At 36.3% G+C, this 12,883-nt stretch overlaps 1 protein-coding gene across 4 annotated transcripts in view; it reads right to left on the bottom strand.

Moving 5' to 3' along the window:
* Positions 1 to 12,883, bottom strand: part of Atp11c (ATPase phospholipid transporting 11C (ATP11C blood group)) — a 181,357-nt gene that overhangs the window by 41,181 nt on the left and 127,293 nt on the right. For all 4 annotated transcript variants that reach the window (XM_048457770.3, XM_085685222.2, XM_085685219.2 and 1 more), the window contains exons 19-22: positions 10,537 to 10,800; positions 7,077 to 7,251; positions 3,302 to 3,404; positions 1,913 to 2,058 (exon numbers count right to left, since the gene is read on the bottom strand). In XM_048457770.3, the coding sequence (XP_048313727.2) occupies positions 1,913 to 2,058; positions 3,302 to 3,404; positions 7,077 to 7,251; positions 10,537 to 10,800 (688 nt within the window). The remainder of the gene's footprint in view (positions 1 to 1,912; positions 2,059 to 3,301; positions 3,405 to 7,076; positions 7,252 to 10,536; positions 10,801 to 12,883) is intronic.

The following is a 12,883-nucleotide window of genomic DNA, read 5'->3' as shown; positions in this document are numbered from 1 at the left end:
ATTGCTGAAGATACCGTACACTTCAGAAAAAGGGCCTGGAAGCTGGAAGCCCATGAGTTGGAACTGAACTGAATGTCTTTTCCCTGAGGAACAGCATTCGGAAGGCACCATGCAAGCTTCCAAAGGAGGGAGGCAACCTAAAGTCTTACTGATCAATGATCCCTATGAACTATTATCAAGAACCAAAATTGCTTAATAACCCTAAGGGTGCAGTGGTGGCCCACATACTTTGGTAGTTACCAACAGCTCTCTAATTGGCCTTAAGATACACTCAACAAGAAGGAAATGATGTCTGGTACTGGAAACCTAGCTAACTATTCAGGGCTAGTGAAGTCATGGGTCTTAGAGGAGAACATACAGTCACCACTTTACTAAACCAGCATTCTAACTACATTCTAAATATTTGCTCTTATACCCACAGATGCAGTGTAGTCCTCACCTCTCATCAAACAAACTTATTTTAGAAATCGGTAGATAACATAACAGAAAACCACAAACAATCTAATGTACAGTTGTGGAGCTGAGTTTCGAACAGATACATTTACAAAACAACTCCCACACCTAAGACCCAGGGAACACTAAAGAAGAGTAGGGGAAGAATTTAAGAGCCAGAGGATCAGGGAATTCGATGTGAGACTGAGTCTCCTAGTAATATCAGAAGCTAACCCAGAGAATCTCACCAACATGATCACCTAAACACCAGCTGAACAAGGACAACAGCAATATACAAGTCAAGTGGATGGAAAAAAGATCACAAAGTGTCAACCCTACACAAGGAATGCCAAGAGTGGGAGAAATAGTCTTCCCCAAGGAAGGGCACACCAATTGGTTATCTAATACCAAATGATCATCTCTGATCATCCATACACACACATGCACAAAACCAACATTATACAGACTGAACAGGTTATATTCAGGAGCAGTAAAGCTTGGTTTTGATTCACAGAAATTAAGGTGCAAAGCTCAGCACTGTAGTACACATCTATAATTCCCCCACCTTGGAGATTGGGACAGGAGAAGTGTGTTACATAAGAAGTTTGATTCTTTTACTCCCAGCACTCAGGAGGTAGAGGCAGGCAGATCTCTGTGAGTTTGAGGCCAGTCTGATGTACAGAGCTAGTTCAGGACATCCAGTGCTATACAGAAAAATCCTGTCTTCAAAAACCAAACCAAACAAACAAAAACAAATTGTTTTAAATCTAGGTCACCCAGATTGTTCTCTGGACAGAGGAGAGGGTGCCTGAACCAACCGTGGCCCATAACCATACTGATGTATATTTTGCTTATCACCATAGATCCTTCATCTGGCGAAGGACGGCGATACAGACGGAGACCCACATTGGAGCACCGGACTGAGCCCCACAAGGTCCAAATGAGGAGCAGAAGGAGGAAGAACATGAAAAAGAAAATCAGGACTGCGAGGGATGCTATCACCCACTGATATAAGGGAACGGATCTAATGAGAGTTTACCAAGGCCAGTTGGACTGGGACTGAACGAGGACATGATCTAACCAGATTCTCGGAATTTGGCCGAATTCTCTGAATGTGGCTGGCCTGAAGTCTTTCTGAAAAGCCATTGACTATGATACTGGGACTTGTTTCCTCTGCATATATTGGATTTTGGGGATCCAGTCTGTTTGGATACTCACCTGCCTGGACCTGGAGGGAGGGGGGAAGGAACTTGAACTTCCCACAGGGCAGGAAACCCTGACTGCCCTAAGGGACGAAGAGGGAGGAGGAGAGGGAGTGGGGGGAGTGGGAGGGTGTTGGTAAGAGGGGCGGAAATGGAAACTTTTATAATTTAATAAAATTTACTCAAAAAAAAATAAATCTAGGTCACGTAGCAAGATCCTGTTTCAAAAATAATCCCCTGCAAAACAGCTAATTATAAACATCTGATCAATCACATACCTTATAGAAGAAATATTGAACAAGATGTGCTATTCTCACATAATATAGATGTCCATGAGCCAAAAGCAGTTTCTTTAAATGTTTAAATTTTGGAACAGAATAATCACTATTCCTGGCTGCTTGGCGACCTTCTTTTCCTTTAATACCTGAAGAGAGAATATTTTGTATGTTTATAAAGTGATAACTTTATAGAATGAGCAAACGCCTGGTCTGTGTTTATATTTTTAAGCTATTTAAATGCTACAAATCAAGTGAATAACTTAGATTTACTTCTTTTAAAATAAAAAGTGGCTTTAAAAATGATACTGAGACTCACCAAATAAAAGTATGTTTAATTAATTATTAGCTATTTGTTAGTACAATATAAAACAATTAACTAGAGTCATTATTTCAATCGTTACAAAGCAAAAATTATCTAGAGGGGAAGAATCCACCTGAAAATTATTTAAGGCATTCCGTATGTGCTTAACTGTGCATAACACTAAACTAGATGTTATATTAAGGCAAGTCAGAGGTCTGGGTTTTATGGTCAAAGAAATCAATAAGAAGACAGTGAAATCGTGGATTTTATGAGTCATACGCCATTTCCACATTGGGTAACCAATGAGAAAAACTTAGAATTCCTTGAGAGGGAGAAGGAATTTTGGAATATAAACTTCACTATATAATATTCTAATATTTTAATTCTGTATGTGCTCCCAATCCATTACCCAATGTTGCTGGGGTACTTAATAGCAATTGGGTATGTGAAAACTTTGTGTAGGTGCCAAAAAAACTGTTGGTATAAGTCAACATAAGACTTCAACACCATAGCCCATGGTACCCATAAATACCACTGTGGAAAAGGAGCCAGCCAGTGATAATTTCTTAATATCTAACAGTTAACAACTCAAAAGACAGAGGGAACAGTAATAGAGTAGGTAGCCTGGCTAAAGGTGTAAGAAATTACTAAAATTTCATGCATGCTGTCAAAATAGGAACTACTTAATTAATTGTGACACAAGGTTTGAAAAATCCATTTTGAAGTCAGGTGGGTGTGGTTCACATCTTTAATTCCAGCACTCAAAAGGCAGAAGCAAGTGGATCTCTGAGTTCCAGGCCAGCCTGGTCTACAGAGTGAGTTTCAGGACAGTCAGGGATATACAGAGCAACCCTGCCTTGGGAAAAAAAAAAATCCACTTTGATTGGCAAATATAAATACCCTCTCACTACTATGGGGAGGACCTTGGAATGGTCACTATTAGAAGAAATCTTTATTATATTAACAATTATTCACAAGTTCAAATTCCAGATGAGTAACTAAAACAATCTAGGGTAAGACTTATTCAACCTAAAAAGCAATACTGACGATGATATCTTATAGAGGCCATCACATTAAATGTTTCTTACCTATTCCCACATGAGATTCCAAAATCATACTGACATCATTGGCACCATCACCTATTGACAGTGTGATAGGGCTGCCTTTCAAGTTCTTCACCATTCTGACAATCTAAACATAAAATACAAGAGACAGAAAAGTCAAAAGCAGAATGTGTAGTAACTCATTGGTGTTTACTGTCATAAGTGTAAATGGAGGATTTCCAAACAGAAAGTTAGTTTGCATACATATGTGTGAGAGTCTTAAGTTGCCAGGTGCGAAGTAACATAGTCATTTAAAATGAAACACTAGCACCCCATTTGTTTCTAGGTCTGTTCAAAACCTTTCTTGTCATGCTTACTAAAGATTGGCATGTTTCCTTCGTTTGCCATCTTTTCACGTGTTCTTTTTAGATTATATTTTTGAATGTGAGAGTGGAGACCATAAATTGGATTTGAGGTAACATGTACAAAGCTACCAGAACAAGAATGGAAAAATTAGAATAGTGTTTTAGTTATCTCTTAATCCCTTCTTTCTGAAGACATTGCTATCTCCCTTTAGAATATGCTAATCTTATGCACCTATATGGCCGCCAATTACATTTTACTAACTCTCGTCATCACCCAATATGGTTTGTTTTCTCTTACAGATAGCTACATTTCAAAGGGGTGTCTTAAAAGAGGTGAGATTTGCAGAAAAATGCTCCAAATGCAGTCACTTTCTAAATAGTATCTCATCTAGATGTGAAAACATTGAGTGTGATTCAATGCCACGTTCAGGGTAAATACTGAATAAAAAATGTTTACCATGGTATTGTTCAATGATTTCTGCTTTAGGGGTCTCCAAAACCTCATGGGAAAGTTTCTTGGGGAAAATATTTGGGTCAAAGCTGTCTTTCCACTGTTTCAGATAGTCACTGTTTGCCATCTACTCTCAAGACTCCTTGGAATTTAGTAGCCTTAACATGATATGTAAGTTTCAGCTGCTAAATAATGCTTTCCAAAGAGTTGGTCCCCTGATTTATCTAGCTGGTTAGCATAAATAAAATTCATTTTCAATATAAGTGAAATGATTACAAATAATTTATGCAAATAAGGGACAACATAGTATTTCTTTAAATAAGATGCAGTAAGTTTTTAGTTGCGTTAAAATCATTTTAAAAAATCCTACATGTTCAATTCCATTCAACATAAAAATGAAGTGAAATGTTAGCATTTGCATGACCACTCCAATTAATTTGGTTCCTATTAATAACTTTACAAAAGATTGTCAGAAATACTCCCTTAGTCCTGTAAGTGAAAGAACTAAGGATAAAGCTAAAGAATCCAAACTCAAATTCAGTTTCAATGGGCTATAATAATGGTTAACTAATTTGCACTTGGTATACTATGTGCAGCAATAATTTGTACCTCAAGGATTAAAAATTGCAGCCTGGAAGGCAATTATCAAGGTGACAACCTTTTCAAGAAAAATATAGGTTAGGTTGAAAGATTATAATTGGTACTTGTAGAAAATAATAAAAGGATTTGTGATTACTGACTGTAGAGTCACAAATGAATTGGTAAGGTAAATATAAAGTTTTTTTCTAATCTTTTCAAGTTACCCATATTAAGAGTTTTTCTTCAAACTGTAGGTAGAATTCAAGAAAAGAAGTTAATTTAACTAAAAATAGCTTTTTAATTAAGTATAAATATATGCAAAATACCATTAAAAACAATATACCAATAACAAAAGAGGTATGGTCACTAGAAAGCATGCAAATAAAATAGAAATGAGTTATAAATTCAAGTATGTCAGATAAACAAATAAATAATAAAGATAAAATATGGTATCTGTACAGAAGTACATGCTATTATCCAGTTTGATCCCTCCCATAAGGAGGAGGGTAGGAAAAGACTTCTGCAAGTGGTTTTCTTATCTTTACATGTGCACCAAGATACACAAACCACCCAACAAACAAACAAATGTGAAAATTTTCCATATAAAAAAGCTTATGATATCAAAAAAGAGGAAAGTATTTGCCATTTAGGCGTTAGTTTATGGAAGAAATCATGGTTAAAATAATGAAATACTAGTAGAATTTGTATGTGTAAGGAAATAATAGGGTATTCTCAGAGAAAATGAATGATATCCAAAGGCACACTGGGAAGTAATAATAGTAACCACTCATGAAAAAGGTCTGGTGTGACTAGATCAATAAATTTTCATGTATGGATCATGGATTCAGATCAACATGGAAGAATATTGTACAAGTAGCAGCAAGTACAGAAGGCATTGGTAGAAAACAAAATGAAGAGGAAATAAAAAGAAGCTAGGAGGTTACAAATAAAGTTTAACGAGATACTCAATGTCGGGCTCTGGAAAGAAATAAGAAGAAAGAAAAAACAAGTAGTAAAATGTACTAGAAAACATACTTTGATAGCTCAAGCCACATAGAAGAATAAAGCATGAGGGTCATCAATAAATAAAGGTTTTGAGTTTAGAAAGTTGAAACTATAGTAAGCTTGGTTATAGAAATAATAGATGTTAAAGAAAATGATGGTTAAGCTGCAGAGAAGGCATAGTTGGGACAATAAGGACAACACAAAAATTGGGTCTGTAATAGAATCCCAAAGATTTGGACAGAAGGTAATGATGTAAACATTACGTATATGAACATAAGAGACTAAGACATAATAGTCTAGAAAAAAGTAACTATAGTGACAAATATAAACTACATTGAGACCTGAACCACAAGATACCCCATCTTCTGGGTAGGGGAAAAACATAAGCAACATCAAAAGGTTTCATGAAAATGGGAGCAATGACAAAAATAGGCAGAATAAACAAATGGACTATAATATGATACACAGGGAACAATGTAAAATGGCCCTAGTAACAGGAATAAACTGTTCAAGAAAACTCTGAGATCTATCTTAAGATACTAGAACTTAACGTAATAGTAGGCAATCCAAATGGAAATGTCTAGCAGACAGCTAGAAACAGGAGACATAATCTTAAGGAAAAGCCAAGACTAGAGCTGTATCAATGGAAGGAAGAGTTAATCCAGAGAGAGATAGTCCATAAAGTGAAAATCAAAGGAAAACTACTATAGAAAAGAAAAACTATTAAGGAAGTTCAGGGTAATGGGCCAGAGAGATGGCCTAGTATTAAAGAGCACTGGCTGTTCTTTCAGAGGACTAAGGTTCAATTCTCAGTACAAACGTGGCAGCTCATGAATGTCTATAACTCCAGTTCCAGGGGTTCTGATGCTTTTGTCTAGCCTCTGCAGACACCAGGAACCCAAATGGTGCAGAGATATACATGTAGGCAAAATACTCACACACATTAAAATAAAAATCTAAAAATACAGGATAAAACAAAATGAAAAGATACTACACTGCCAAAGAGGGAGAATATATCAGCATTTTGGGCAAGCACAGAAATTAAGGAAGATTTTGAGGAGAATGTAAATGATAGTGTCAACTGTACTAAAGAAACCAGGAAAAAAATATTGCTTAAGGAATTGGGCCAGGTTTATTTGTATCCAAGCTAGCAGAATAGTAAGAGAAGAAAGATCAGGATACATAGGATTAATAATGCCATGAGCAGGAAGGAACACCAGGCAAAGGCAGTAGAAACTAAGTACTCATTAGAGAAGTCTAGAAGGTAAGGAACTGGTCAGCAAGCTAGAGGGTACAAGGTACAGTACAGGTTTAAAAAAATTTGGAAGAGACTTCAGGTTTGCCCACAAAGAATGAAAAGGCAGGTAAATGAGATGTGTAAAGAGGATCCAGAATGGAAAATTAACTAATATCCACTTACCTGGGCTTTTTGTAATGGTGCCATCCGGCAGCAGAGCACTGCAGTACATTTCATACAGATTTGCAGGAAAATACTTTTATAGTTGTTTGAACTAGAGTCTTGACTAGAATTTAGTATGAGTGACAACGTGGAGCCATCAATGATTAATCCATATTCCTGATGTTCTGTCCATGCTCTAAAAAAAATTTAAAAATATGTTTGAATTTATTATATAGTTAGAATTAACACCTTGACTTTTATTTTGTTTGAGACAGGTCTTGTACAGATCAAGCTGATCTTCAACTCTCTCTGTAACTAAGAAGGTTCCTTTAACTCCTTGACCTGTCTGCCTTTCCTTCTTAAGTCCTGGGACTACAGGCATGCACCACCACACCCTGCTTGAGTTTGACTTTCTTAATCACAGAGGTGAATATCCCAGATGAGACAAGTCATTAGTTCTAGTTCTTTCATCTATTCATCCCAAAGAATGAACTGCCCCCAGTGATAGCAATAGTGACTTTTAGTTAGCAAAAGCTGTTTAATTAGGGAGAAAAAGATACTAGATTGCCAAAAGAAGAAATATCAGCATTTGGTGAACATTACAGAAATAAATAGAGTTGGTTTTTGTTTTTTAAAGTTTTATTTTGTGTGCACATGCATATACACATGCATGGCACATATGTGAAGGTCAGAGGGCAACTTTCTAGAATTTGTTCTCTCCTTTTACTGTTGGTTCTGGAGATTGAACTCAGGTTAGAAGGATTCTATAGCAAGGGCTTTTAGCTGATGAGCTATTTCACTGGCCTAAGAAGGAGAGTTTTAGGAAGGATTAATTGATAATGTCAACTTCAGTAGAAAAATGAGGAAGAGAACAAAAAGAACAAAGTGGATTATACAAAGTTTGCCTATTAAAAAGCCTATACAACAGAAATAACAGGGCACAAGGGGCTAATATTGCCATGGGGGCGAGAACTGTTTCTAAGTTCTGAAAAGTATAAAACTGAAGGTGGTTGTGCAGTATGACTTCATAAAAAAGTTAAAATGAATCTTTTGAACTACATATGAATTAGTCAAACTACTGTGAAATGATATAAAATTTAATAAGAAGATAAATAATCAGTTAACCTGAAACTTTAGGGAAATAAAAGATAAAATGACTTAGGGGCAAACAAATATAGTATCTTTGCCTGAATGAAAAGAGTATCGATAGAACAAGGTTTTTCAAATAGGACAAAATAAAAGAACATTATATATCCAGGCGGTGGTGGGACATGCCTTTAATCCCTGCACTCAGGAGACAGAGTCAGGTGAATCTCCGTTGAATGAGGCCAGCTTGGCCTACAAAGTGAGTTTCAGGACAGCAAGAGTTACACAGAGAAATCCTGTCTTGAAAAACCAAGGGAAAATACCCAACAATATATAAACACATACATACACGCACCATTTAAATAAATAACATTCTATAAGACCTAATGGTTCTTAACCCTAGTTTACCTATATTTAAAGATAAAGTGTCCATGCCTGGCTCCATTTGTAGACCAAGTAGAAAAGAAAATATTAAGCACAAATTGGTACCACACAATTATATTTTAAAGATTTTTAAGGTAGTTTTAATGTCTAACTATGACTAAGAGGTATTTAGTTGCCAAAAAACAAATGCAAAGAGAGAGAGGTAGAAGGATCAAAAATTCAAGGACAGCCAGGGCTATACGAGCCCTTGTCTCAAAAAATCAGTTCCAAAAACATAGTCACAGAGTAGTCTCTAAAACTAAAAAAAAAAAACAAAACCAGGAAAAAAACACCACCACCACCAAAAAAACCACTCCCCCCCCCCAAAACAAGCAAGCAATCAACTAACCAAACAACAAAGTCATGAATATGGGAAAGGAATTTGTGGGTTGGAGGAGGTGGTAACAGAGGTAGGGGATTTGTGTGGATCACAATTTGAACGCACATTGTGGTAGTTTGAGTAAGAGTATCTTCCATAGAGCTCTGACATTTGAACACTTGAATTCCAGTTGGTGGCACTTGTTGGGGGAGGCCTAGGAGGTGTGGCCTTGCTAGAGTAAGGACATCTTTGGTTTCAAAGCCTCATGCCATTTCTAGTTAGGTCTCTCTGTTTTGTGCTTGCAATCAAAAAAATATAAGCTCCTAGCTTTTAGTTTGTGCTCCCATGCCTCTGATCTGCTGCCACAGATTCTTATTCCTCCGGAAACATCCAAATAAACACTTAAGTTCTACAAGTTGCCTTGGTAGTGGTGTTTTACTATAGCAATAGAAAAGTGACTAATATACACATAACACAAGCATGAAATGTCTCTCTCACACACACACCCAAACACTTAGAATAGACCAAATTCAATCAATTTTCTGTTACAGATTGATGTTACTATATGTCAGACATTAAATGCTTAGAAATTGAGCTACTTTAAAAGTTTTTTTTAAAGAAAATGAAAACTACTGTTATACTCTAGAAATTTCATTACTGATTATATATATGAGCAAAATGAAGGTCAGAGACATATGCACTCTAGTGTTCATTTCAGCACTATACAAGCGCCCAGAGACAGAAACAACCTAAGTATCTATCAACTAAGAACAGGTAAAAAAAATATGGGGCACACATACATAGAATACTATGCTGCTACAAAAATAAAACTCTGTCATTTGCAACTACATAGATGACATGAACTCATTGTATCATGTGTAATATAATAAGCAAATAAAATAATCCAGGTACAAAAAGACAAATCATATGTAATCTTATTCATATGAATCTCAAAGCATTGATTTCCATGGAACTTGAGAATACAAGGGTGGTTATCAAAAGCTAGGAGAGTATGTGGGTATAAGGATGAGGAAGAGTTGATCAAAGATAGTAAGTAATACTTAGACAGGGGGAAGAAATTTTAGTATATTACCTATAGAGTGGTGTGACTATAGGTAACACTAATTTACATAAATTTCAAAGTGTTAGAAGGGATGATTCTGAAGGTTTTTGCTATAAAGAAATGTGCTTTGGGAAAAAGTGTGCTTAGCTATAATTTAAACATTATATAGTGTGTGTATGCATCAAAATAATTCATTGACTTAATATGTACAATTTTATGCTTTTAGAACATGTGAATTATAAATTCATTTAAAAAAGGACAGAGAACTGGGGATAACTCAGTGGTAGAGTGTTTGCCTAGAATGTGTAAGGCCCTAGGTTCAATTTACAGCACTGCCAAAAAAAAAACCAAACAAAAATGAGCTTTAACACAAAATGTTGAGAAATCTTATTTTCTTATACATAGAGAGGTATAAAGTGACAAATGATCTCAAATAGACCATTAACCAAGTCCTCTGGGGAACGTTTTAACTTACAAGAATAAAACATCAACAGAGGATGATAAATTACGGCAAACAGCGCCTTCTGCAAAAACATCTGTTATTTACATTTGTATAAATGTATAAGTAAGAAATAGATGCACTTTCTTACTTTTTAAGGCTTCTAGTGCTTTTAGGAAATTCATGCAGCAACTTCTTACGATATTCTATTAACAATTCATGTAATCGATCTTCTTTCCTTTCACTTTCTTCAATGGTTTTTGTGGTCAGTTCCAGGAGCTCAGTATTGGTTTGGAAAAGGCGGCAGGCATAGCACGTGGATTTGGCTGTTTCCATCTTGTCTCCAGTAAGCACCCAGACTTTCAAGCCAGCTGCATGCAGAGCTTCAATGGTCTCTGCAGCCTGATCTTGCAGCCTACAAACAGAAAGAAACCTTGTTAACCTCTAAATTTCATGACATAAGGTCTGTTGAAGCAAGGAATCTTACAACTCACTAACAATGAAAGTCTAGAATCCTGACTCCTTATCACCGTTGTTTTTGTCTCTGGCAGAGCTTCTCTTACTAAATTAAATTCCAAACAATGAAGTTCAGAAAATTTCATATTTCTTGAGATAACTGGTACCCAGTGGCATAATAAAAATTGAAAATATAAAGCCAGGAGGGATAGGTGGAGTTTTCTGAATACGAGGCCAGCGTGGTCGACAAGAGCTAGTTCCAGAACAGGTTCCAAAGCTGCAGAGAAACCACCTCAAAAAACAAAACAAAACAAACAAAGAATTGAAACTAAAAGCAAAAATATGCAAAACCTCACCAAATTAATGTCTTTATTTATTGTCACTTTAAGTGTATTTTTTATGACATCTCACTATGTAATTCTTTTTTTCTCTTTTGAAACATGATCTCACTATGTAGCTCTGGATGTTCTGAAACTCACTATGTAGACCAGGCTAGCTTTGAATTTATAGAGATTCCTGCCTCTGTCTCCTAAGATCTGGGATTAAATGCATGCGCCTCCATGTCGAACCACACAAATTCTTAACATGTTCCAAAATGGAAAGAGCTAAAACATTCTAATTAGATATGGGGACTATTCATAAATTGTTATCTTGGGGGAGCTTTTAAGATCAGGAAATCTGCTAAGTATGGTAGCTTGCATTTAATCCCAGCACATGGGAGGCAAATGAAGGAAGATTTCTGTGAGTTTGAAGCTAATATGGTCTCTATACTGTGTTCTAGGCAAGCCAGAGCTACACAGTTGATATCCTGTATCATAGAAAATAAATAATAAAGAGGAAACCCAATAATTTTCAATGAGGATTTAAGAATAATTCTGAAACGTAAAGGATAGATACATTCTTTAGGTTCTAAACTTTCAGTCACCAGAATAATCAATGAAATTTTACAAAAGAAATTTTGTTAACAGGAGGAAGGGAAAGGGGAGTTATAAGAAGTAGGAAAGAACAATAAAAGCCGGGAATATGATTAAAATATGTGCATCTATGGGAATGTCACAATGAAACTTTTTAACTTTTCGTAATATATGTTATTAAATTTTTCAGGAGAGGACTGGAGAGATGGTTAGGGGTTTAAAGCATATATTACTCTTCCAGAGGGCTTTATTTTGATTGCCAGCATGTGTCAGGTGGCTCCCAGCAGCCTGCGGTTCCTGCTATAAGAGATCAGATGTATGTCCTGCAGAGACATTCCCATATACATGGAATTTTCATCACCCTTATCCATTACACACACACACACACACACACACACACTCAACAATTCAAAATAAAAATAAAATGAATCTTCAAAAAAATTTCAGGACAGGGCTGGAGAGATGGCTCAGAGGTTAAGAGCATTGCCTGCTCTTCCAAAGGTCCTGAGTTCAGTTCCCAGCAACCACATGGTGGCTCACAACCATCTGAAATGAGGCCTGGTGCCCTCTTCTGGACTGAAGAAAGAATACTGTATACATAATTAGCAAATAAATAAATATTAAAAAAAATAAAAAATTTCAGGACAGAAATTGAAGATGAAAAGTTTTAAGGGAAGATGAGAATGAATAAAAATGAGGAGCTATCAAGAGTCTAATATATCCAGAACCCTTTGAATTACAGGATCAACCTGCCAGCAAGATGTATCCATGATACAATATACTGTGAATGTGATTGATAGGCAGAAGCAACTGGTTTCTAAAAGTTTTATCTGAGGGAGCTGGAGAGATGGCTTAGTGGTTTAAAAGCACTGGCTACTCTTGCCGAGGAGATTCCCAGTACCCACATGTTACCTTTCAACTGTTGGTAACTCCAGTTTCTAGGGATCTGACAACCTCTTCTGACCTCTAAGGGCACTGCACACATGTAGCACAACAGGCATACAAGCAGGCAAAACACTCATACACAAAAAATAAACAAATCTTTAAAGGATTGTATTTGAGGGCCATTCTATGTAAGGAAACTCATGTCAAAAGTCTGTAGCTGGGGAGGTCCTAGGCCCTAAGAGG

This window comes from Myodes glareolus, chromosome X, assembly GCF_982192425.1.
Source record: "Myodes glareolus chromosome X, mMyoGla1.1, whole genome shotgun sequence".
Lineage (NCBI taxonomy): Eukaryota > Metazoa > Chordata > Mammalia > Rodentia > Cricetidae > Myodes > Myodes glareolus.
This window is presented reverse-complemented; position numbering and strand designations above follow the sequence as displayed.